The sequence below is a fragment of the Lagopus leucura genome, unplaced genomic scaffold, assembly GCF_019238085.1.
Source record: "Lagopus leucura isolate 7727_CA_CO unplaced genomic scaffold, USGS_WTPT01 Super-Scaffold_100004, whole genome shotgun sequence".
In the NCBI taxonomy this organism is placed as follows: Eukaryota; Metazoa; Chordata; class Aves; order Galliformes; family Phasianidae; genus Lagopus; species Lagopus leucura.
The window spans coordinates 45682126-45707426 of record NW_024962264.1 but is presented as its reverse complement, the minus strand read 5'-3'; the positions used below and the strand labels follow the sequence as shown (position 1 = coordinate 45707426).

General features: G+C 39.0%; 1 protein-coding gene across 1 annotated transcript; it reads left to right on the top strand.

Moving 5' to 3' along the window:
- Positions 1–1553: 1553 nt before the first annotated feature.
- CWH43 (cell wall biogenesis 43 C-terminal homolog) lies at positions 1554–25049 on the top strand. Its single transcript, XM_042872199.1, has 16 exons — positions 1554–1630; positions 2363–2554; positions 6069–6189; positions 6351–6505; positions 7739–7940; positions 9225–9313; positions 10825–11079; positions 14688–14813; positions 16036–16115; positions 16776–16881; positions 17916–18051; positions 19427–19576; positions 21076–21220; positions 21802–21863; positions 22907–23062; positions 24545–25049. Exons 1-16 carry the CDS (start codon positions 1588–1590, stop codon positions 24633–24635), a joined length of 2109 nt encoding a protein of 702 aa, XP_042728133.1. The 5' UTR covers positions 1554–1587; the 3' UTR covers positions 24636–25049.
- Positions 25050–25301: the final 252 nt, after the last annotated feature.

Sequence of the window (25301 nt, the reverse complement as noted above, 5' to 3'; positions counted from 1 at the left end):
TCTGCCTCTGTCAGTACCGATGCAGATATCCAGCTGCGAGTTCTGCTTAACTCAGGATTTTATATCTGCCTTAAGTTCAGAGTATATTGAACACTAATATAGAAAGAAGATGCTCTTTCTGTGAGGAAAAAGCTCTCACTGTAGTTTGCTATCTTGGTTTTGCTGGTTTGCCATTATTAGATTCCTATTGCTTCATTTATCAGCTACATATTTGGCACTTGAATGGAAGTCACACAAGCATGTCAGGTTTGTGATTCCAGGCATGCCTAATTTTATTGGAACTCCACCTCTAAACCACAAAGTAAGATACAATAATTACTGAAAGTATTGCAAAATCATTCCAGGTATTTATTGTCTGGACCTGGCCTGTGAGCACCAGCCTTTTGCTATGCAGCTACAGAGGCAGCTGTTCTGGTTTACTCTGGCCAAGGAGCTCATCTTACATGTTCCATTTGCATCATGCCATGGCAAGATGAAATGTTGTTACCACTTGCATAGTCCTACACCAACTATAAGTGAAGTTTACTCAGATGAGGAAAATAAAGGATGCGTTTAGTGATGTGGATCTTGAAGCAGAGAAAGTTAGGGGGTTGTTAAGACTACGCAGATCACTGACACAGGTTGCCCACAGAGGTGTTGGATGCTCTAACTCTGGAGGCACTTGAGGTCAGGCTGGATGGGGCTCTGAGCATCTGATGGAGCTGTAGGTGTCCCTGCCTGTTGCAGAGGAGTTGGATTAGATGGCTTTTAAGGGTCCCTTCCAACTTTGAATCTCAGTCTTCCTCCCCCAGAGGGGTTCATTTTCTTTCTTTCTTTTTTTTTTTTTCTTTTTCCTGTCAGAATACTGGTGTTGAGTCTGTTAAAGTCCACAGGAGCAAACTGGCATTTTCATGGGAAAGGCAAAGCAAATGCTTGTTATAAAATTAACGTAGGCTGGGGCAGTGAGTAGAAGTGAGAAGATACAGCTGGCAGTTTCCTAGGGTAATGTACGATTAATAGAACTTCAGATAATGCAAAAAATTCACAGCTACAAATTTAAATTTTATACATATACTAAAAAAAATTGAGCATTTGTTATACAATTCTTCTGCCTGAAGCTGGCAGCAATGACCGTGGCTGGGTTCCTATAAACAGGGCTTCTTCTAAAAATCAACAAGCACCAGGGCTTAAACCTCAACCGAGAAATCCCAGCAGAAGAAATACTTATTTTAGCGATTGCTGCAGGCGGTACTGCTTATTAGAAGCCCTTAGCCTGCTGTAAACCATGGACGGCTAAATTAAGATGGCACAGTGCCGTCCCGTCTTAGCGGTCCGTGCCCTACAGTGCATTAGAGGGAAAGGGAAGCCGTTCTCGGCGAGCGGCAACTTCTGCCGAGGCAGCGGCTCCCGCAATCGCAGCGATGATCCCTGCGTAGCTGCCACAGGACGGCGGCGCGACCCGCAGCCCCGCGGGGCAGGGCGCGACCGGGCGCTCCGTCAGGCGGCGCAGTGGTGCCCGTTCGGCGGCGGCCGCGTGCCGGGCGAGGCGGGGCGTCCTGCCGGCTCCCGGCCGAAAGGGGCGAAGCCTGCGGGCAGCGCGGCGGGGCGATGGATCCCCTGTGGAGGGCCGTTCTTTCGGAGAGCCTCCTCGGTAGGTGGCGGCCGGGCCGGGGGGCGGCTAACGGCTCCACGGAGATGGGGGGACGGCGCCGTCTCGGGAGCAGCCGGCTCCCGTCGCGTTCCTCAAGAGAGAAGGCGCGGCGATCGCGGCACCGGGGCCGTCGAGCCCTCGCCCCGAGGTCCGTTGCGGAAGCCGCCCGGAGCGGCAGCGCTGAGCGGTCAGCAGAGCTCCGCGCCTGTGGCCGGCAGCGGGCTCGGGCTCGGCGCGCCTCTTACAAAGGGTATAGAAAGTCGCAGCGCCGTGCCGCGAGCCTCTGCGTGCGGAGCCAACGAGCCCTCAGGCTGGGGGTCAGTGCCCAACCTGTGCCCGGGGCGAGGCGTGTCACAGCGCTCATCGTCTCCGGCCCGGCACTGAGGAGCCCCGGATCGTAGCGGGTTACTCACTGGGGTGTTTGTTCCTTCTGCGAGCCGACCCTTCCCTGGGCTGAGCGATCCTCGCTCGGGGCCGAAGCAGCGGCTGCTGTCGTCACACGGGAGAAGAGCTGTTTTCTTATCCTGTTTCGTGGGAAGATGTGTTCTTTTAACTTGAAATGGCAAATACTTCTGTAAAGAAGTGCTTTGAAGGTAACTACAGCCTGCTGTTACCTGAATTACTTTCAAAATTATTTATTATTCTGCACGTAGAGGTATAAAATGGTACCATACATAGTATGCTATAAAACCGTACTATGTGTGATACGTATTTATTTTTCTTCTCTTTTAGGCTACATTTCTTGGTCTCTGTACCATGCCCTGCCACCGATGATTTATTACTTCCCTCTGCAGACACTGGCACTTACTGGTTTAGAAGTTTTTGCAGTTGCCTTCTTGTCTCCAATATTCCTGGTAATTGGTCCTTGTTGGAGGCTGGCTAACAATAAGTACATCCTTGCTCTTCTGAGATTGACTGTGGTTGGTAAGCATGCACTGCTGTGAGTTACAGATTTCCTCCACCCCCCCCTCCCCTGTTCTTATCAAAGCATGAGAATAACCACTGTGAATTTCCTCAAGACTCCAATGATTGTGGAATGATGTAGGAATAAGAAGTTCTTCCTCTCAAACTCATGCATTATTTTTCTCTTGAGTATGTTCAAAGGAATATTCTTTGCATCCACTGTGGTAGTTTTTAGGTTAGTACTGCATAATTAAATGCAATCTCATTTCGCCCTCTATTTTTAGAAGCTTTTAAATTAGTGCAAATGCCCAATAGCAAAAAGGTTTTCAGTATTGCACAGAAATCAGTAAAGCAAGCGCTTTTTTCTTTTTTTTTCTATAGCATTTCTTTGTGTCTAACAACAGATAAATTTGGGGGTAGTATTAACCTAATCTGCCACAAATTAAGTGTTCTTCTTAGTAGATCTACTTTTGAAATTCTGAAATATGACTTTTTTCTTCATCATGTGTATCTGTATGCATGCACTGTATTGCTGGGTTATAGGCTCACCCTGTGTGAGAAGTGACTCACACGTTCTGTTGCACAAGAAAAGGGTTTGACCATAAATTCGGAATAGAATTTCTCACTACCCATCCCACATGTTCTGCCCTAAGCCGGGACGTGCTGGATTCCCTTGCATTCTTCAGCAAACCAGTGCAAGTCTTACTTCTTGTTGATTTTCTAGAAGTTTGCCGGGAGGCAGGGCTGTTACTGATGAGTTTGCAGCACCTGTATGAGGTCAGAGATGAGGGTATCCATCCTGCATAGGGGGAGCGTGCTGCTGATAGGTGGCTTCCTGTCTCTTGCTTGCAGTTCCTAGCTCCTTATTTATCAGTTTAGGATGATAACCAGGGAATCACTTTCCTGTTTTTATTGGTAGAGAACAAAAGAGGAAGATCTTATTTACTTTGTTTGCTTTTTGTTTTTTTTTTTTTTTTTTTTTTTTTTAAGATTCCTTGTTTTTTACCTTTAGAACTGAACCCAGCTTATTGGTGTCGTGACTTCAAAGGAAGTGGAGTTCTTCTGTTTTTCTGCTCTTTCTGTACCATCATTTCTAATACCTTTTAATAAGCTTTTCAGTGAGTGGAGCGTTGCACTTCACCTTTCTGCAGCACTCCTCAGTGCATTGCTTTCTACGAGATTTGCTTTTAGAGGGTAGAAATGAGCAAGCATTTCAGACTGCACTCTGTGTTCCTTCCCATATCACAGTAATACACAATTTGCTGTGTTTATTGAAGATTAGTCATTTGGATCATCTTGTTGCATTTACTGGCTCACTTTGCCAGAAGAGGTGGAAACTGCTGAAGTGTGTGTAGTTCTTTTTCTGCTAAATAAAAAGAGTGGTGGTGGGCTTGTTGTGCTTTGTGAAGTCTCTTGGTTTATACCTGTTTACTCACCACAATCATGGAGGTGTTAACTGAATGAAAAGCCAGCACCTTCAGTAATAAGGTGGGAAAGGATGTGTTAATGAAGATGCTCACAGGAGGGCTCCAGAGCTTGAGAAGGCTGAGGCTGTAAGCATCCTCAGACAGGGTATCCTGAGCACTGCTGTACACAGGTGAGGCCTCCCCTTCATTCCTGCCTAGCTTATCAGTGATTGTGTCTGCTGCTATTTTCACCTTCCAAACACTCCTAATTTTGTATCCCCTTGGCTACTGTACACTATGTTCTCTGCCAGTTCTGATGTACTGTATTCACCTTTCAGTGCTCTTCAGCAAACATCCACGTTTGGGAAAGATGTGAAAGGACATTGCTCACCTTCTTTGGTCCTAGCAAAGAGTTTAGCATCGAGTGGTGATTCTCACTCTTGCCTCCCAAGGTTCTCAAACACCTTTAAGTTACCAAATACACTTGCATAGGCAGCTCTGGGGTTTAGGAATGTCTACATCAATTCTTTTACTTGGTTTTCATCACTTGTATTTTAAATGATTTCAGTCCTACCATAATGTGCCTCTTTCTCTCTTGTCCCTCCCCTCATTTTTTGCCTTCTTTCCATCTTCATGGCTAGGTACTTCTTGCTTCTTTCTCTTTGAATCTTTTTTTTATCATCTCAGAAAGGCCCTGTGCATGCTGCAGCCTATTCCACTGGAAATAGCCAGCCTTTAATTTCACAGTGTTTAATTAATAAATAAATTTGGGAAGCTATTCATGCTTAGCTGAACTCAGAATATTTACAACTTCTTAAAATTTGTTTTAAATAATAATAATTAAAAAAAAAAAACCTTCCCTTCTCCTTCATTATTGTCACTTGCCTTTTTTTTTTATCCTGCCAGGAAGCTTTATTTTCTCTGAAGCTTTTGTTTTGATTTCCATATCCTTTCATGCTACTTTGTGTTCTCTTAACAAAAAAAAAACCACCAAAAAAACCCCAGCAAACAACCCTTCTGGCAGTGCACTTGTGAGGCTTTGTGTTCAGACAACGCATACAGTAGATTTACATGTTTGGTTAGATATTTACATTTTGGGTGTATTTGCTCAGCAGCCAAAGGTGTGTCTAATGTAAACAGGCAAACCCACACTAGCTCTAACCTGGGTAGCACAAACGATGAAAGCAAGAAATCTGTGTGTGTTGTATGTGCAACCTGTGCTAAAGTCCATGCACAAACATTCACTACGCTCTGTGATTTCATTTTGCCATCTTTGTGTCTTTTGCTGTAAGCAAAATGGGCAAATGGGCAGTGCCAGCATCAGCAACTCCATTTCTACCCTTCCGTGCTTAATATTTCTTCAACTTTAACTCATACTGACTTAGCAAAGGGCTGCCAGCAAGCAGTGTTTCTTCTCCCTGTTTGTCACTAGTGCTGGGTCACAATTTGCTGTGCAGACTGAAGTTACATGAAAGCATGTGACTGACCCCACTTGAACAGAAAACCTGCTATTTGAAACTGCTTGTAAAAATGAGATTTCTGTGCCTTGAGAAATGGAAGACACATGCAGTGTCTCTTCTGGTAAGTGGGGGAGTTACAGTTTTCAGTAACAAGATGGAACAAGCTGTTGTTGGCGGCTCTGGAGGAAGATGCTGGGCCAAAGCAGGTCTTGTTCGCACCAATTGCCTTCTAATCCTTGTGCAATGCATTGTGACTGCTTTTTTTATTTTATTTTATTTTTTTTAAAAAAAGGACCTCAACTTTCATGATTTTGATTCAGCCAAGTGCACAGTTCTGAAATGTCTGTATGCTTAGATACTTTATTTATATTTTATTTATGGAATCAATAACCGTAAGTGTTTAAACTAAGGCAATTGCTGCAATCTTGGGTAACGTCTTCATGTTTTATTCCTTTTTTTTCCTGAAGATGCTAACTGTGGCAATATCATACATCCCCAGTCCCTGTCCAAACCTTTTTTAGCTTATTCAAAAATGCATAGTGTTGTGTTTGCAGATGAATGGCATAGCCATTGGAATTACAGATAAGATTGAACTAAAGCACAGGAAATCCTCATTACCAGTTCCCTGTTGCCCACTAAAGCAACCTCTGCGTGTGTGTTTGTTTGTAGGGAGCTTAGCATCATACCAGGCTCCAAATGCTTCCATTAGACTGTTCATCTTGGCTGCTGGTGTTTCGTCCTCATTGCTGGTTCAAACAGTAACATGGTGGTCAGGAAACAGTTTGCAAAGGTATTATTTTTTTTTTTTATACTGATGATGAATTATGAAAGATGTCTGTCTATCTTAAAACATATATTTATGGTTTTGTTTTCTGAGGGAGAAAACAAGATTTGTTTTTTTTTTTTTTCCCCTTTTCAAATGTGTTAGTGATCTGAAAATGATTCTTGCAGGTTCATCAGGATATGGGGCTTCATTCTAGGCAAGATGATGCTCCTCGTTCTTCGAATCTGGTATACATCACTGAACCCAGTGTGGAGCTCACAAGCTGCCAATACTGTCATGCTGACAATTGGTTTTGTAGCAGCAGTGGAGCGAATTTATTCAGGTAAACACATTATAACAAAGAAAGCAGTTATGAAGGTGTCCTAAGGTATACCTGTCTATGTATAAGTATTACAGACTTTACAAACCAGGGGGTACTTTCATTTTCTCAAAACAAGACAGAATCTGTGTTACGAACCCTGCAAGCTGTAATAAGTTAGACATGCCAACTAATTGCAGCATCAATAATGCAGCAGTAAAATAAAGAAATAACATAGCTCACTAAAACCAGAATGGATTATCCTTCCCGCAGCAGAAAACATCTGTGGTGTTACTGTTATTTTCCTAATTCAATCTGCTCTTTCAGTTCTTTCCGTCAGTACAAATTTTTTGACAGAGAAGGGAAATGAGATAAAGCTAAGGGACAGCTGATGTGGCAAAGCAGACAAAAAGAGTTGGAATAATGGGCAAATTGTGTTAGTCAAAATTCATACAAGTTGTTGCAGCATCTGGGTGGAGTGCATGGCAGTTGGTGCTGGCAAATGGTAATCATGCTTTAAAAGTGTGAAGGGAGTATCACCAAAGGCAATGAGGCTGGCTTGGTTAGCTAGGGCAGCTCATGTTAAATCCTGAGAAGTTCCTTCCTTCTCAGTATAACATGAATGAATTAATTGAAAGATAAAACCTTGCCTATGTGTACGTGGGTATAAGTTGGCACCGTGTGTTTGTGTTGTGCTTTCTGACTTAAGCTAAGCCTTGACTTTCATAATAATTTAAAAGGGAATCTACTGTAGGAAATGAGGAATGGAGTCTACTTTCCTCCTATGTGACAAAGCAATGTGTCAATGCAATTAAAGGCACTCCTTTCTCCTCAAATAAGTGAGGAAAAAGGAGAAGGAAGAGAGTTTTTCTGGCTTCTTTGGAAGTGTCAGGTTGTGTTCTTATCAGAGTTTAGAGTTTCAGAGAACAGAATCCTCTGAACAAATTCCAGTAACTTTTCTGCTGATCTTCAAGGCCTCTTCAATGTTTTACATTCCAATAAGATGAAGAATAATCATATGGGCAGGTTGCCATTTTTGTATGTTTAAGACCAATGGCTTTTCCTGGTAGACCTAGGAATCTTACTAGAGATTTTTGTCTTATCAGTTTTCATGAGCAATCAAACAAGTTAGCTTTTGTGGCTGTTTAACTTGTTCTGGTAGCTTTGTAATCTTGGCTGTTTCTTAATAACCCTTTTTGTTCCTGTTTGACACGTTGCTCCGTTATATTCCTATTCTTATTCCTATTCTTCTTCTAGTTGAAGGCGAGAGGAAGCGAAGAGCAAACACTACTGGTAACACAGTTAAGGAGACAGTCTCACAGCCTAATTGGCTTTTGTCCGGAGTTGCTTTTGGCAGCCTCATGTTCCTCACCGTTTGGATATTTGGGGAGGTCTCGCTAATTTCTAGATGGGCAGTAAGTGGACATCCACATACAGGTCCAGATCCTAATCCGTATGGGTGAGTGCCTGTGGTTGGTTGGTTTGTTATTCTGTTTTGTTCAAATAGTTGAAAACAATAATCAAAAACCAGTTTCACCGTGAAAATTGAAACATTTGTTCAACTTCACTTATTTCTGCCAAAGGAAGGGAACAGACATGTTACATTACTTAGTGTGTTATTGGATGGAGCTTGGTTACTAGAAAGAGGCTGATGGTATAAATATTTGTGTAGAATAAATTGGGTACAAGATACTTCTCACAGAGAGCTTAAGAATAGGGGTCAAGTAGTACTGACTTGTTTTCTCATATTTCCAAGCATTGCATCTGCACAAATAAATCCTATTTTTTTTTCTGTTAAAAAATGATTTTTATGTCCATAATAATAACACCTGATCAGCCAGACTGCAAAATTACTTTAAAATTAGGACTGAAGTTGAAGTGCTTGTGAATGAGGTGCATCTATAAAAGACAGTAAATGAATCTAGCAGTTGATTTCATCAAGAAGGTAATAGGAAATTGTATACTTTGGAAACTGCTTGCTTTTTTCCCTCTTTTATTATTAAGCATCTATGTGCAGTATTACAGGATATGCTTCTGTAGAAATTTTAGGTGTTAAGAATTTAGTCTTATGCTGTCAGTTGCTCACCTAAGTTCCAAAATCTAGAAAGAGAGTGGATTAGTTACTGATAGCCACTTATGTGTAGCTGTAGGTGAGTTAGTTAATAATTTAGAATTAGCACTTAGAGTTACTCAAGATTGTTAGCAAATTTAGATGCTACTCAGTCCCTATTTAATTTCATTGAATCATGCAATATCCTGAGTGGGAAGGAACCTGCAAGGATCACTGAGCCCAGCTCCTGGCTCCAAATGGGGACCACCTAAAATTCAGACCCTATGTCTGAAAGTGTTGTTCAAATGCTGCTTGAACTCCTTCAGGCTTGGTGCTGTGCCCACTGCCCTGTGGACCCTCTCTGAAGTGACCAGAATACTTCTTTTTAGGATGGCTTCAGTGACAGGCTTGTGCTGCTGAATGCAGCTCATTTTATACACTGTGTTGAACAGCTGTTATTTGCAGCTGGATGTTGGTTGTTTTTTACATCAGGTAAAGGAGAGAGTGTAGCAGGGGGTGAAACAAAGATACTTTACACTGAAGTCAAACACTCTTTAAAATAAAAGGATTATAAAATACTACCAACCACCCTTACTTCTATGTCTAAAAGTTTATTTCTGAATGCCAGATATTTATAAAATAAAGTTAAAGTAATGTATGATTTCTTTTTCCTTTTTTCTTTTTTCTTATTAGTGGTACAGTTCTGTTGGGTCTGGCTCATGGACTGATGCTTTCGTTTTGGAGTTGGTCCTCTGTTGCCAGTTTTGCCTGGTTTCTTATAGGTAGGAGGAAGTCTGGAGCAGAATTTTTGTTTTTATTACCTTTAGTTATGCCTTTGGATCCTACGTCCCATATGAGAAAAGTGAATTGTTAATCAGAGCTAATTTATCACTGGCTGCAGCATGTGCATATCTAACCAGTTGACTAAGGGTTAAAGGCCAAATCTCCAAGTAATTGCAGAGCAGCATTGTTCTCTTAAGAATCCCTTGTTGAAGTTCTGTTCCCGTGAGCAGCATTTCTGTTCTCATCATCTGTATTGTGCAAGGCTACAGCTAGGGTTATGAGGCTGAGGTGACACAAGCCCTTGGATTCTGCAGGAGGCACAGTAACTTGTAATGTGATGAGAAGTTCACCTAGAGGCAAGGTTATGGTTTGCTTCCTTAGTTGCCAAGATTTCTTGGCAATAAAATAATAAGAAAGCAAAAGCAGTTCTGCTGAGGCAATGTGTTTGTGAATCAGTCTGTGTACAGTGAGTCTGGTGGGAAAAGGGGTCTGAGTGCTGGATCTGCACATCCATTTTCAGAGAGAAATTATAGATGTGCCATAAAAGCCACGGAGCAAGCCATAGAGGAAACAAATATTGTTCTGTAATTTTTTCATAGGAGGTGTTTTTTCCATACTTTCTCAGCATGGATAGGTGCAGCTTGGTTTAGGCTGTAGGCACATCTAAGAGAAATTGACTGGCATAAATGCTGTTTAAAAAAAACAAAAACAAAAACAAAACTGCTTCTTTTTGGTCTTTGCTAGTTGCTTGTGGATCATTTTTATCAGGAAAGCAGCACTTTCCACAAATGTTTAATAATTGGGACCTCCAAATATGGAAACCAAAGGACATGCACACTGTTTTGCTTTTTTCTTACCTTCTCTTTTGAAGCATTGAAGAGCCAATGCTTTCAAGTTACTCTTCACAATTGTGAAGACAGGAAATTTTATGTGAACTGAGTTTCTCCTAGAACTACTTCTCTTCAGAAGCCAAAAGAAAATAGTAAATACCAGGACTGTCTCAGTAAAAGCACAAGAGTTGGCAATGCTCAAACTGTCATTTGCCCTAATAATTAACCTCTTGGTGCAGGTGTCAGTATTAAGAAATGTGTGTTCAGACTGTAGGGTATGAGATCTGATTTTTTTGATGTAAGCACATCAAAGTTGATAAGCATTATATAACAAGAAGAGCTATAAGCATCTTAAACTACATAATCTGTTATTATGCATAAACTGCATAATAACTGTTGTGCTGGAGGAGCTTTGCATAAGAAAGGCAGTTTGGATTTGGCTCTTTAGATTGTCTCTCTGCAGTCTTTTTGCTGCACTCCTTCAAGTCAATAAGCAACCTGTAAGAGAATGAGATGTTGAGAAAACTAGACAGTAACCATCCTTCTAATGGTACCATGACTGCAAAGCACAGTTACACTTCCCAGGACTTTTTTTCTTTCTTCCTGGTGAGATGTTCTAAGGAAGAGGGCAGATAACAGCTGACTGTGACTGACTTGTTTTTTTTTCTGTCTCTTCACAGGCATAGCATCTTCAGCTGGTCTCCTTTACTTACACACCTGGAGTGCTGCTGTGGCAGGCAACATTCTTGCTGTCTTTACTATGTGTGTGTGGCCTCAACTGGCTGGGCGCTTTGTTGCCTGTCTGCATCCTGGAAAAGCCATGAGTACAGCCATGTTCACCTATGTTCTTGAATTATTCTTCTGTGTGTGGTGTACAGCTTATAAATTTGTACCTGGAGGAGTTTACGCTAGAGAAAGCTCCCATCTTCTTTTAGGTACATGTATGACTGTGAACAAATATTAATATGCTTGTTTCAGCCTCAGTCAGATTGTCAAAGTATATATAATGTATAGGGTTTCTTTTTTTCCAAATGCTCTGTGGTAAGAGTTCCTGTGAGAAAGTTAGTGGAATATGGAAAAATCTACTTGTACCTTTACTGTCAGACATAGTATAAAATGTGGGCAGAAAATGGAATGTAGTTGAGAGAAAATGAAAAGGTGGATAAATAAGCCTGATAAATAAGTACATGAGAAAGAAGGCTGTTAATCAGGCATCCCAAAAATATGGTTGCACTGCGATCCAGGGTATGAGTGCATCTGTGTGCCAGCTATCTTTGATAGTGTTTTGGTATCTCAGGTAATAATGTGCTTGCTGGCAACTTGGTATAGGAAGGCTATTAAGGCTTTCCGGGACTGTAATGTAATTCAACACGTTATTTAGTTCTGCTCTGAGGACCAAAGTGCAGCATCCTGCTCATCTAGCTAGTCTGCACTTGAGTCCTGAGCTTCATTTCCACATAATTGTACCTTACGTTTTGTGGACATACCAGCATGTTTGGAGGAATGTTGATAAGCCTGCAGTGTCAGAAATATGCGTACAGAAGAGGGATGGGAGAAGAAAAGAAATTGTCAGATATTTGCCAATGAGGAAGAATTGAGGTGAGCAAATATAAAGGGTTTAGCAAAATGATCCATTGATAGGTGAGGAGGTGGAAATGAAACCAGCCCTTTCTAGTTTTGTCTCTGAAATAATTTTCTTAGTAGGTATTAATGTGTTTCAATAGTATATTTCACTAATAACACTTAAGGAGTGCTAAACATTAACTTGGGCTAATTGTGTGGTGCATATGAAAATGTGACACATTATCCTATGTTGTCCTTCAAAAGGATTAATGAATGCCGTGCTTGACTTGTTGCTTCAGTGGTTTCAAATTTCAGAAATGCCTTTCAGCCACTTTCCTCCAGTCTAGTTTCTTAGTTTGTATATAGAGCTTTACATATTTCAGCAATCACTCAGGATTTTGCTTTGTTATATTTTGAGGAGGGTTCCATTACATTTACTGTAGTTGGCTTTGTTCTGTAAGCAATCCAGTGGACCTCCAGGAATTGTTACCTCAGTACATTTAGTTTTATTTTTTGGAGTTATTGGAAGAAAGCACATGGTGGGGAAGTATTAAATGCTTTTTTGGATAATGCTTTGAGAAAAGAAAAGCTATTATATAAAATCCCTCTCTATCACTTCCTTTGAAATACTCTTGTGATTGATTCACCTGGCAGGATCACTGAATAGAAACACAGAGCTGATCATAACTTTCTCTCTGGCAAAAAGAAAGTTGTGAACTTAACCTGTGTCAGGTGATAGCACTACATGAGCTTATTCAATGTGAAAATGCAATTCTTGGCTTTCTGATGCCATTCCATTGCTTATCAAAGACGTACAAGTTATGAGGCTATGTATTTACTGCTGTGCTTCCTTTACAGCCTGGCTTTCTGGCAAACTACTTTTTTTTATTCTGGTTTCTTTCAGGTGCAAGTGCTATTTCTTGCTTTCTCCTCCTGTCCAATATCCTGCCTTTCTCTTGCCGTGTTTTGGGTAGGGAACAGCACTGGGGGAAGTGACAATGAAAGTAAGATCATTATATTCAAAACTTCTGTGCTACTTCACTGTGATGTAACATAATGCTAGGGGGTCAAATCTCTGGTTGCCCATCAATTTTAATGGCTTTGAAGTATGCTCCCTTTTAGAAGGATTTTGTGTGTATCCACTTCTGCATTATACTACGCCCATCTTCTTTGTTTGCCAACTTTTACACCTAACGTAGCATGTAGGACCTATAAGAAAATTATGAGTAACAGTTATTTTATCTTTAGCTATAACTGTGAAATAAAACATGAATTCTGCAGTTAATTAACCACGACACAAAGATATTGAAGACGTGCTTCCACCAGCAGAACTCTTACCCTGTTCATTACGCTCCCACGTTTTCTTTGCAGATAGTGGGACACTAAAGCTCCTAAGGGATAAGAGCTTTTTATTTTAATCTGCTCTACCTATCCAAAGGAAAACATTGCAGCAGTTACTTCTCATCCTGCTGCAGTCTGCTTACACTGTTTATGGACTATTGTTGAGTAATTGCTCTTGGAGTTCCTATATAGAAACATGTTAATTGTGTCTTGGTGATGAAGCACTTCATTTGCAGTTTAACAGACATCTAAAATCAGTGTAATTTTTCATCAAGCACGTATGTTAAGAATCTGTAATATGTAATGTAACTTAATTGTTCTTGTTCAGGTTAATTCTGGTAAACTTTGATAGCACTGAGCTGATGTGAGAGTTGTAACTGTCAGTGGGAGCCTGGAAGTATTTAGCATACAGAATCCACCCTGTACAAGCCTTTTTGACCCTACAACAGTACTGCAGTGCTACAAAGGTCAATCTTGGCTTGAGTGTGCTTGGGGAGCTATGGAAGTAGGTATTAGGATACACGGAAGTGGAGAGGTCTGTTGAAATTGCTTTGCTCCAGATCAGAGGATTAAAATCCTTTGATTTTGTTCATCCCTGTTTGTTCATTGTTTTATGTTGTTCATCCCTGCTGATTCATGAACAGAGGAAGGGGAAATGTGGCTTTGAACAAGTATTTCATTGACTGATAGAATGTTCCACAGTGGTACCCACCAGTACCAGCTGAGTTAAAATATCTGTGTTTCCATAGTGAATAATGAGACAGGCTCTGAAGCTTGTAGTTTGCACCCAGTGCAGTCTAATGCTGGGGACCAAAATGTTATCTGGTGATGTTGTGATCTTGGTGGGTTGCAAGGGAAGAACAAGAACAGTTCTGAGCTGCATCAGTGTCAGCAGCCCCCCTTGCTCTCCTCCTGAAAAACCCCAAAATGGTCTGTGTTTTGGAGCTCACTGTAGTGAAGACAGAGTTCATGATATGAAGGGGGCTTTGGCTAGGTATTTTTGTTAGCTTTAAGTCTGTTCTTAGTTATCAGCAGGCTTAATAGGTTTGCAGCATGCTGTCTGTCTCTCAGGTCCCATTTGTTTGTTCACCCCTCTGATTCACATGTATTAAAGCTTAGGTGCAACTTATTTGAAAAAATACCCAACAAATATTATAGTTTTGAGCTTCACAATCTTTTCGTCATTATTTTTCTGTGGAAGGTGTATTCAGTGTTCAAATAATCTTTTGGCTTTGAATTCTCACTGCAGTACTACTGTTTGGAAATAATTATTTTGAAATACTTATCAGTGTCGTGCTTAATGTCACAAACTGATTTTAAAGGGAGCAATGTCTGTGTCATCAATGTAAATTAAAACTTATTACTGCTTTGCAGTATGCCTACAAGACCTTGCAGGCAGAGTTAAGGTAACTACTCTCACAATGATAAGTAGGATAGTCTCCTTTAATTAATCTCATGTTGCCTGCATCACTGCATTTGCTATGGAATTTATCTGTTTGTGCTCTGACTGAATTGTCTTTGCTGTTGGATTTGTAAGTTTGAATGTTGCACAGTAGCTGGAAGTTTACTAATGATGCATTTATGAGCAATCTTTAATAAGTTAGAGCTCTACAAAAAAACTAATAAACTGTTTTTACAGGGTTTATTATGTTATGCATTGGGCTAGACTTTCTAACAGGATCCAAGAAAGATCTGAACTCCGTCTTTGAAGTGAAAAGCAACCAAAAGTCATTTTTTAAGATGAGTACAAGATACATTAAACTATGTAAGTATAATTTTACTTCATCTCTTCTATTACTCTAAGATGCTATCTGAGGACAAAGCATAACGTAGTGCAGTGTTTTGCTCAGATGTTTCAGAGGTGTTTTTTGGTGCTAGTTCTAGAGCCAGGCCTGTAGTTGGTGTTGCCAGTATTGCCCTAGCTCCAGTTTTGATTAAGGTATATACTAACCTAGAAGCTGATTCACTATGATCATGGTGGTGAGAGAGGCTATGCCACCTCTTAGAATATATTAAATGATGACCAAATGGGGACAAAAGAAAAGGTAAACAAGGATTTGGTATCATTTGTGGTTTCATTTTGGTACATGAGAAGGAGGCCTCTATGTATTTAACTGCACGTAATTATTTTCATGCACGCTTTCTGGAAAAAATTTATGGAAGGTTTACACAAATTTTATTGTGGAAGATGATGTCAGAAGAAAGAATGTACTCCTAATGTTAGCAAACGTTAAGCAACTTCATAAGATGCAAAGATGCTTACAGGATCAGATGAGAGATTATACAAGTCTGAGTACGATGAGGAAGGACTTGCAATTGATTACCAAAGTCATTGTAGATTGTGGATGCCACTGTATAAATAAAATAACCACAGAGGGATTTGATCATCAAATTACAACGTGCCAAACCCTGACAACTTGTAAGTGTTCATTGTGGATATGTGGGGGCCTATGTGAGCTCTGAAATTGCATTCTGTGAAGTTGCAGTACTAGTCCAAGCACCTGTCAGTTTGTGAACTTAAACAAGGACTACTCTGAAAGTCAGGCAGGGATCACATCTTTTTCACATCTGGAGACTTGAGAAGTAAACTAAGTTTTCTTCCACACATTATGTTAATACAAAATAAAGATTGCATGCTACAAATGTGTATCTGGAGCATGGAGAGGAAGTTTACATGATGTTTACTTATGTGTTGTAATGTATTCTTCAGTAAGTATATTTTTTTACATGAATATTACAAGGAGTGTTGGTGTATGTGTCTGCTCAGCCTGTTTTCTTTTGGAGAATGGGAGTGTATCTGTATGCATACAGATATTAAATGCACAGCTTTGAAATTGTGTTATTTCTGGCAAATGTGGCAATATAAATACGTCAATTCCCCATTGTATGTGTAGCAGACCTTAGAATGACAGTATACCCAATTCTGTTTAACTGCAGTAGCATTATTTCCTGCTTTAAAAACAGCTTTTCTGTGTTTCTGTTTCAAGTACTGTGGCTGTTTGTTGGTGTTGGTTTGCTAGGATTGGGTCTACGTTATAGGACTTATGAGAAGAAGTTGGGCCGAGGGGTGAGTAGTGTGTGTATGAAAGTGGTCATTTTCAAATATACAGTGAAATGTGTAGCTGATAAGTCAGACTAAAGTCTTTATATCAGTACATATATAAATCTGTGACTTGATTACTCCTCTAAATTTAAACTTCTGATGCAAGTGGTTGCAATTACGACTTAAACTTGCTTTCTTTTTTCTTTGATCCTGACATAGCCATCTGAAACTTGCTCTTGACATGTTTCTCTGGTCGGTGAATTTTGTCCTACGGAGAACACTGATGGCAAAAGCAGGAAAAGATGCAGAAAATATGAGAACTGAGTAGAAAGTATGTGTGTGCATATACAGTTGGCTTTCTTTTTAGAACTTGTTGAGACGTGTAGTACAGAAAATAGCTAGTTACTCTTAGAAAGATAAAAAAAATATTCTTTGTCTTTTTCATATTCGTGTATTTACTATAATTGTTGCAAATTCATTTGAACTACAGTGACTTTTTGCCTCCAGATAATACTGCTGATTCTTCTAAAAATACCTAAAGGCTTTGTGATTCTGATAGCTTTATTAGGAAAACATACTGGTTAAATTATCTCCACTGGGTGTCTCTTACAGCACTGTGTATCTGATGTTGAATGCAAAGGTATAGTATGTAGAATGTGACTCTTTTTCTATCTTGTTTTTGAGGTTCCAAAAAGAGATTTCTCTGCTATGATCTGGCCTTTTAGGTTTGCATATGACAATGAAGGGTGGTCCAATTTGGAGGGATCTGCTACTTTACTTAATCAGACAGGTAACTTTTTTCCCCACTTCATTTATATTTGAGAGGCTTCATATGGAGAAAGAGAGAGAAGCAGGAATGTCTGCTAAGTCTTTTCTTGCTTTAACATAAGATCTATTGTCTTTTCTGGAATTTGTGAGCTGTTCCAGTACAATCACTTCAGTTAAAAATCCATTTGCAGAGATGGTTATTTTTCCTTAGATATTAAAGGGATTTTTGTGTGGAGGAAATAATGTTTGTGATCATCAATATCATTTTTTCTCTTGTATTGCTGAAAAGTCACTTATCTATAGAAAAAGCCTTTGCATAAATGAAATAATAAATAACCTTCCTTTGAGCATGGGCGGGCCTTTCCTAGCGGCTACTTCCCTTAGGAACCAGGTAGCTCTTCCTGTTTGTTGTCGCCAAAACTACAGGAGGACTTGTTATGTGACAAAATTACTCCTCAGCATGCTAACATAGTAGGCCTGTGGTGCCCTGGGAAGGGGAGGTTTGTGTGGGAAATGGGACTGGGAACCCTTCTATCACTATGCTTGTTGGCAGATGGAAATTGCTGTAGGCTAATGAATTATTTGGACAGCAGCAGCCTGCTTCCTCTTGCGTAAGACCCTTTGGAGAGGAATTGGATTTGGTAGATGAGGTAAGTGGAGATGTACTGTATAGCAAGCACGCATTAATTAAGTTGCAAGCAGTAGGCTTGGTGCTGTGTTATTTGTCTGTGTACACAATGAATGCCTTATGCTTTTGAAATGCATCACATTATGTATGCACAGGCCAGGTGTACAGCACAGTCTAATGTGTGTCTGCCCATGTGGCAGGGAGGAGCTATGGCATCCAGGCATGAGTATGTCTCCATTAGAGGCTTTGTAGCCTGTGGTGACCAAAAGTTTGGGCATCAGTTGGTTACCAGTGTAGGACTGGCCCTGATTGACTCCTGAAGAACTTGTGTCCATCCGTGTGTAATCAAAAGTAAAATAACTATGTTCTGTAATCATATAAATGATGTTTACAAATCACAGTTACTAGTTCTTTCTTTCCCATTTTAGGTGCAGATTTTATCACTGTTCTGGAAAGTGATGCCTCTAAACCATTCATTGGGAACAATGACCCAACAATGTGGCTAGGAGAAAGACTAGGATTTTACACAGATTTTGGTCCAAGTACGAGGGATCACACTTGGGGGTGAGTCATCTTTACATGCATGGGGAAAGTAAATAAGTGGAAATACTCCACCGAAACACAGACAAAGAATAATTGGAATAATTATGAGAACAGTTGCTTGCTGGAGCTTGACTTCAAGAGCATGTGCTGATTCACTAGCAGTACAGTGCAATGCAGATGAAGTTGTCTCTTTATTAACAGCAACCCATTCTTGATGCCTGTACCTGCAAGCTACTTCAGTATTGGTGATGCAGAGAATGGCATCCTGCGCCTTTATGTACAGATTTGGCAGTATGACATTTCAAATAATCATATCGGCCTTCCTCATTTACAACTTTAGATTTCAGACTTAAAAATGCAATAGAAATTGGAAAATGTAACTGTAATTAGAAACACTGAGTTTATTAAATTCAGGTTGGGTTGCATAGTTGGGAAATGAGCACATGTGTATTTGATCAGATCTTTTGGTGTCTATTTTTATGTTAATGCTTGAACAGTTACCAGTTGGATGTCTTTGAACATCTCTGCAGTCTGAAAAATAGTGTCTTATGATGTGTGCTTTTTTGTTAGTTTCTGTTTCAATGAGATTTACAGATCTGTATGGCAGATGGAACTTCTAGTGTTGTTGTAAAGGTTATTTAAATTTCCTTGTATGTGCAGGGAATTCAGAAACTTTTTTTCTCTCAAAACCTGTACCTTTAAATGATGCAAAATGGGACAGACAGGTAACTCTGAAATTTTCGTCATTACTTATTTTGAAAAACCTAATGCAAAATGGCTTTAAAGTTGATTCTAATCAGAGGCTGAAAGAATGAGAAATCTCCTGCTTTAAAGATGTATTTCCACCTGCTTCTGCTTTAAATAAAATGCTTTTAAATTACTGGTAGTATAAAACTATTTTGTTTTGCCTGGGAATGTGAATTTTGAAGGGCTTCAAAGTAAGAATTCATCTATGTTATAAATACACCTATCAGAAGACCACCATTCTTTTGTAGATGGATGTGTGTCCTTGGGTTGTTGACAGTCTGGGCTTGAATATGTGTTCCTCTGAGATACCAAAGCAACATTCCTTTCTGCTCCATTCACAGCTCATCTATAAAGATGTCTGGGCTTATGTATATCTTTTTCTTCTTCTTTCTGCATTATTTATAAACTACTCATATACCTTTGTTATCAATTTTGGATTGTGAATGAATTTAGTAAGCATTTTTAGACTCGTGCTTAAGTCGTGTTTTACAGACATGGAAGTTCTGAAATATACACTAGAAATGGTATAAATTCTGATCTGATACTTGAGTTTAGGGACCATTAGACTTCTGGTCACATTTATCTGCTTTGTTCAGATTAGCAATGCAAGGAAACTAGAAAGCTTAACTCTTTCCATCTTTTCATATAGGATTATGGCACTGTCAAGATATCCAATTGTAAAATCTACCCATCACCTTCTCCCTTCTCCAGAGGGAGAGATTGCACCTGCCATCTCCATGACTGTCAACTTCACGGGGAGACTGGTTGATTTTGTTGTTGCACACTTTGGAAACGAAGAGTGTGTATTCTTTTTTGAATGTGGTGAATATTAATGAGGGATATTTTTGTGATGCTCTATGCAGTTGCATTTTCTATTTGTGGCAATATCTAAGATTGTTTCTGTTATTTCCTTAATATTTGTTTTAATTTTTGAAAACATAAATTTATGAATTGGATACAGACTATACGACACAAAGAAGCTGCTCAGAAAGCAGTAGGAGCTCCTGTTGTCCTGTATTGAGCTTCTTCCCTTTCCCCATTGTAGAAGCTGTGCTGCAAGTGTGTCTATGGATTTCCCTTTTACTAAGCATGTATGTCAGAAACTGATCCCAGAAAGAAATTCCGTTCTGTGTCTCACACAGATGATTGCCTCTCTGAGAAACTGTGAAAGTAGAAGAAAATAGCTCTTCCCACAGAGACCTGAGATAAAGATGAAGAGGAAAATAGGGGGAGACACATGGGAAACAAGTACAAATTAGATTGTGTTTTGAGATTAGTGAATTTCATAATTAATGGCAGGCACAGCTGCTTTTTTCAATCTAATAATGCTGATTAGGATGACACAAACTAAGAGACTGGACAACTAGGGATTTTTAAAGACTATTTATATAATGGTGTTCTTTAAAAGAACCCAACTTCTTGAGAAGTGTATTTCTAGAAGGAGCTGTTGAGTGAGCTGACAACTTTTCATATATCTAGGTCAGGCTGCTATTCAAATAATCTTCACCTTCTCTCTGTCTGCTCCTTGTCTCTAATGCATTTGCTCCAGTCAGAATTACTACTATTCAGAAAGCACAGCAGCATTTCAATTCCTATCTTATTTTGGGGATTACAGATTCTAAAATCAATGATCTGTAGCCCAATTTACCAAGTGTTTAAAGCGGTTAATTTGAAGAATCAGTGGAAGAGAAGTGCCTTGGATATTATTACAAGGACAAGGGCTGCTTTCCAAGGCAGTATTTTACCAGGCTGTACTTACACTATTACTTTTGGTCATGTTGGAACTATTGCGTAAATCTGTTAAAAAGGTGGAGAATACTTGGCAAATGTTGTAAATGCTGATGGGATGACATAGGTCTTAAATCACATTTCATAAACCATGTGACCCAGACTTTAAGACTGCTTTTTGCTATGATTTGTCCATCATAAGAGTAAAAGGTTTTGTTGGCATGTCAAGTCCCTATTATACACCAGACAGCCTGTGGTAGCGCAATTAAATTTCAAGTGCAGGCAGAGACAAAGCCTCAGATAACCAGAGGCAATTATGCTCACGTGGTCTAGTAATGAGATAGGTATTAAAACCAAAACTTCTGGTTTAGAAATTTGTTGCTCATATAATAATTGGGCAGAGAACCCTGATTACGTCTACCACTACCATGTGGCTTTTATTCAACATAGTGCCCATTTTGCTGAGGAATAAATAAAAAGGCGTCAGCCTCATTTCTGTTTTACTGTCATATAGCAGAAAGAATCTGAGCTAAAATGAATGTATATTAAATTATTTTCTACTTCTTTCAGAGAGGACTTGGACAGAAAACTTCAGGCTATAGCTGTTTCAAAGTTGTTGAAGACAAGCTCTAAGCAAGTTGTATTTCTAGGATATATCACTTCAGCTCCTGGATCCAGAGATTATACTGAATTAATAGAAAATGGAAATGTCCAGGTAATGTAAAAACAGTGCTTCCTTTAACAGTTAGAGATAATAAGTATTTGAAACATTAAATTCAGGATTGTAAATGGGTAACTTAGACATACAAAGAGAGATGTACATTTTCAGAGTCTTTAGCTACCTAATGAAATGCGTAGAGTAGATGGAGTGGATGAGGCAATCAGAGTACATCAGTTGCCACAAGGGAAATGCCAAATAGTTAGCAGAAGAACAAATTGCAATGAGGGTTTTGAAGTCTGAGAGTCCCAGAGTGATCCCCGTAGATATTAAAAACGTGGCTGTGGAATCACTGAGCAACACGCTTATAAGTACTTTGTGCATGGGGTTGAAAGTGAGTGAGCTCCACAGGCGCCTTCTAATGTTAAATTATATGATTGTTTTGTTTTAAATTTAAGTTTTGCACTTTGTCAAAAAGACACTGTGTTTGTTTTCCCCTTTCTACCTTGCAGTTGTGTTAGGCAAAACATTTCTCTGCAGCAGGTTTATACACTGGTTGCATTGGTTCTGTTACTGATTTGAAGCCTAGCCATAAGGAAGGTTTGCCTTGTTTGAATTTTTTTTTCTCTTGCCCATAGGATATTGACAGTACAGATCGTGACAGGTGGTGTAGCTATATTATGTATCGTGGAATAATAAGGTATGTTAAAGAAGAGGTATATTAAATTCAACTTGTGACAAAAGATTTTACACTTTTCTGTAGCTAATTGTGTGAGATTCTTACATTCCTTAATAGATGTGTATGAGCAGTTAAGTATGCAATAAAGTAATGTGAAACATCAAACTTGAGAAGAATTGGTGTATTTCTAAATATAATTAGCAAAGGCAGTGTTAGGAGTTTCATCCTTCTATATCAAAAACCATCAGATTTAATCTGTTTTGTTAATATAAGAGCACTTTTTCCAGGATTGAAGCTCTGGCTTTGCAGCTTCATTCTAAAATATGAAGGCTAAGCCCTAATTTGTATGTGACACAGAAAATATGAATTATGAGCTATGATTGTAGGGTATGTTCAAATAAAATGCTGATCTAATCCAGCCAAGCTTTATGCTGGATTTAGTGGAAATTTTAACAGTGTAAAGCCCATACTGAAGTACTTTCCTCCGCCTGGGATGTATGCACTCCATATTTTGTAATACCAAATTGCTCGTAAATCTTTCCTTTGCTGATGTTTGTACCAGAATGAAATTCAGCTTATTCCAAAATAACTGCAAATTCTGCAGTGGTAAGAAAAGCATACCCACTAAACTAGATACCTGTCATAAGTAACTGTACTGAGTAAAAATACCCCACCATTTGCAATCTCATTTTTCTAGTTATTCATGCCACTGATACCTGAGTTCCTTTCTTGAATTTCAGAATCTCTTCAGTGACATTGGTGAGCTTATAGCAGTATGCATATGCTAAAACTGTAACTTTAAACTTAAATCCCAGATCTAGAAACTTAATTTATTTTTATTGTCAAGCATAGGTTCATGTCTCGTTTTTTCTGCTTGTGACATCAAATAATGATGCTCATATTCACAGTGCACTTCAAGATTTTTGAAGTGACAGTCAGAAATGAAAAACTGTATTGGTAGGTTAAATAATATCTCCTGGGAGGAAAAAAAAAGAAACATAAATTAAGTGTGATGAAGCTGCCTTGAGTTATTTCTTCAAGCTAACTCTTCTTGTGTCTGGTAGGTTGGGCTATGCCCGCATATCTCATGCTGGTTTAAGTGACTCAGAAGTCCAAATGGCGAAATTTAGAATCCCAGATGACTTAGATAACTATGTTGACAATGACAGAGTTGTCATTGATCCCAGCCAAGTTCCTGAAGACATCCATTTCAATCCCAGGTCAGTATCATATCTTATAAAAAATTAAGGAGATGATATACGTGATGTCTATGAAAAAGCTAGTTCTTAAGGTGGTCAGTATCAAATCAAACAGAACGTAAAGAGGCAATAAATTCTGAATTCTGATCCCACTTTTTTTCACTGACTTGGCATGTGCTTTGGGAAAATCAGCCTGCCGTGTTGCACCATAAATTGAAGGTAATGGTTATTTCACCCAGATGATTAACCTCTGAGATTATTTGATAAGGATGTTTGCCAAGTGATGTGGTAATTCATTTTATAGATGGCAAATCTCTTATGTTTCTCAGCTCTCTGAGTATCAGGATCTTAACACACAGTTAGGTAGAACACAAAATACAGTATCTGTGTTAAATGCTCTTTGTATAAGTATTTTAAAATACATTATGTAACTTGAGCAAATGTCAAGGAGGATATCTGATGCAGTTTGTTACATGTGTCAGGAGGTAAAAAGGACAGGACTTTAACATGAGAAATTATTTCTTGATTGCTGTTTCTTTTTTTTTTTTTCTTTTGGGATTGCATGACCAAGAGAAATGTGGAGAAGGGTGTTTATTTTAGATTGAGTATCAGTGGAGAATCATGAGGTTTGAGAAATGTCTTGCCACAGAGGAACAATTTCCAGCAATGCCAAGCTTACTAAGTTAACTTATTTCTAATTTACACAGTACAGAATACATGTGGAGATACGTATTTTATGTATGCCTACAGTTAAAGTAGGTGTACTTCTTTTGTTTATATCTCAATCACTGGCTTCCTGTCTCAGCAGAGATGAAACTTGCGCAAGGTTAGAACTACGATTTCAGACTTTTCAAATTGATTTCAGTTGAGACTTTTTTTTGTCTAGTTCCTTTACGTCTGCCTATAAGCAGGAAAAAAAAAAAAACAACAAAAACAAGATAGCATTTAGGAATTGGTTTAACTTTTTCCCATTAATTGCGCTTCTTTTGAAGCGTATTGCAACTATTTCTTTTATTTAGCATTATATATATTTTCTTTTTTCCAAATCTGTCTGCCTCGTAGGCAATAATCAAAATCTTGAGGCTTAAACAGAATGTGAAAAGGTTTTGACATAATTTTTGAGAGATCTGCGATATTAACAGTAGAGCTCAGTATTTGCATACAGTGGAGAGTGAAATAATATCCCAACTGAAGTCAGTGGGAAAGAGCATAGGATTTTACTGGATAAAAGTATCTCTCACCATGGTCAGTTGGTGTTCCATTTATAGAGTGCCCATGGCATTAATCCAATCAGTATAATTAAATGTCTCCGTCCTCACAGACCTCTAAGTAGGCAGCTGACTTAGGTTGTGATTTATGTGTAAGCTGGATAGAGGCCTGTTTCTGAAATCAACTGTCTAGAACATTAAGATGAAATATTAACTATACTATAGAAGCGTATGATTTAATTGCATGAATTAAATTTTGTTGTAATGTTTTTGCCTTATGGAATATTTTTCTCAGGTTTGGATCTTATAAAGATGGACATAATTATGATGAGAGTATTCATCACTTTCATATGAGCACCCCTAAATATTTTCAACAAACAAATTAGAGTAAGAAAATAATGTATCATGGGGACCAACAAGAAAGTTTTGTTGTTTGCTACTGAACTGGCAGCCACAAAGAATACTACAACTGCTTAAGGATGAGAAGTCCCATGCTGTATAGCACTGTGAACATCTGTGTAATAGTTGGTGACTCTTTGATTTATCATTGCTGTGAGAGGGAAATTGCATATATTTTGATAAACTGGAATCCTCTTGAGCCAGGTATCTGTTTTGTATGCATGAAAGCAAAAATGGGAACTTGTTTTGGCAATAATTTACTCAATTTTATTAAACATATCATATGTTGTACTGTTTCAGTGTTTAATGGATCTATCCTTTTCTTCAGTGTTAAGATATGACCCCTTTCCTCTCTTGATAGCTCCTTGGAACAGTCATAAGCAAAGAGTTGCAGCAAACTTCCACACTTTTTTGGTGACAAAGCAAAATAATGTGGGAGTGAAGAAAATCTATTGATACATGCTGCGCTCTGTTGCTATTACAATAACAAACTTGGCTGCCTTTTCTTTTTTTTTTTTTTTTTCCAAAACAGAAATGATACTATTTTTAATTAGGAGACATGCAAAAACTGTGTTTGAATGTGTGCATGTTTTTCACTTCTATCTTCTTTCATTCAGATGACTGATACAGTATTGATGAAAACTGTTATTCTT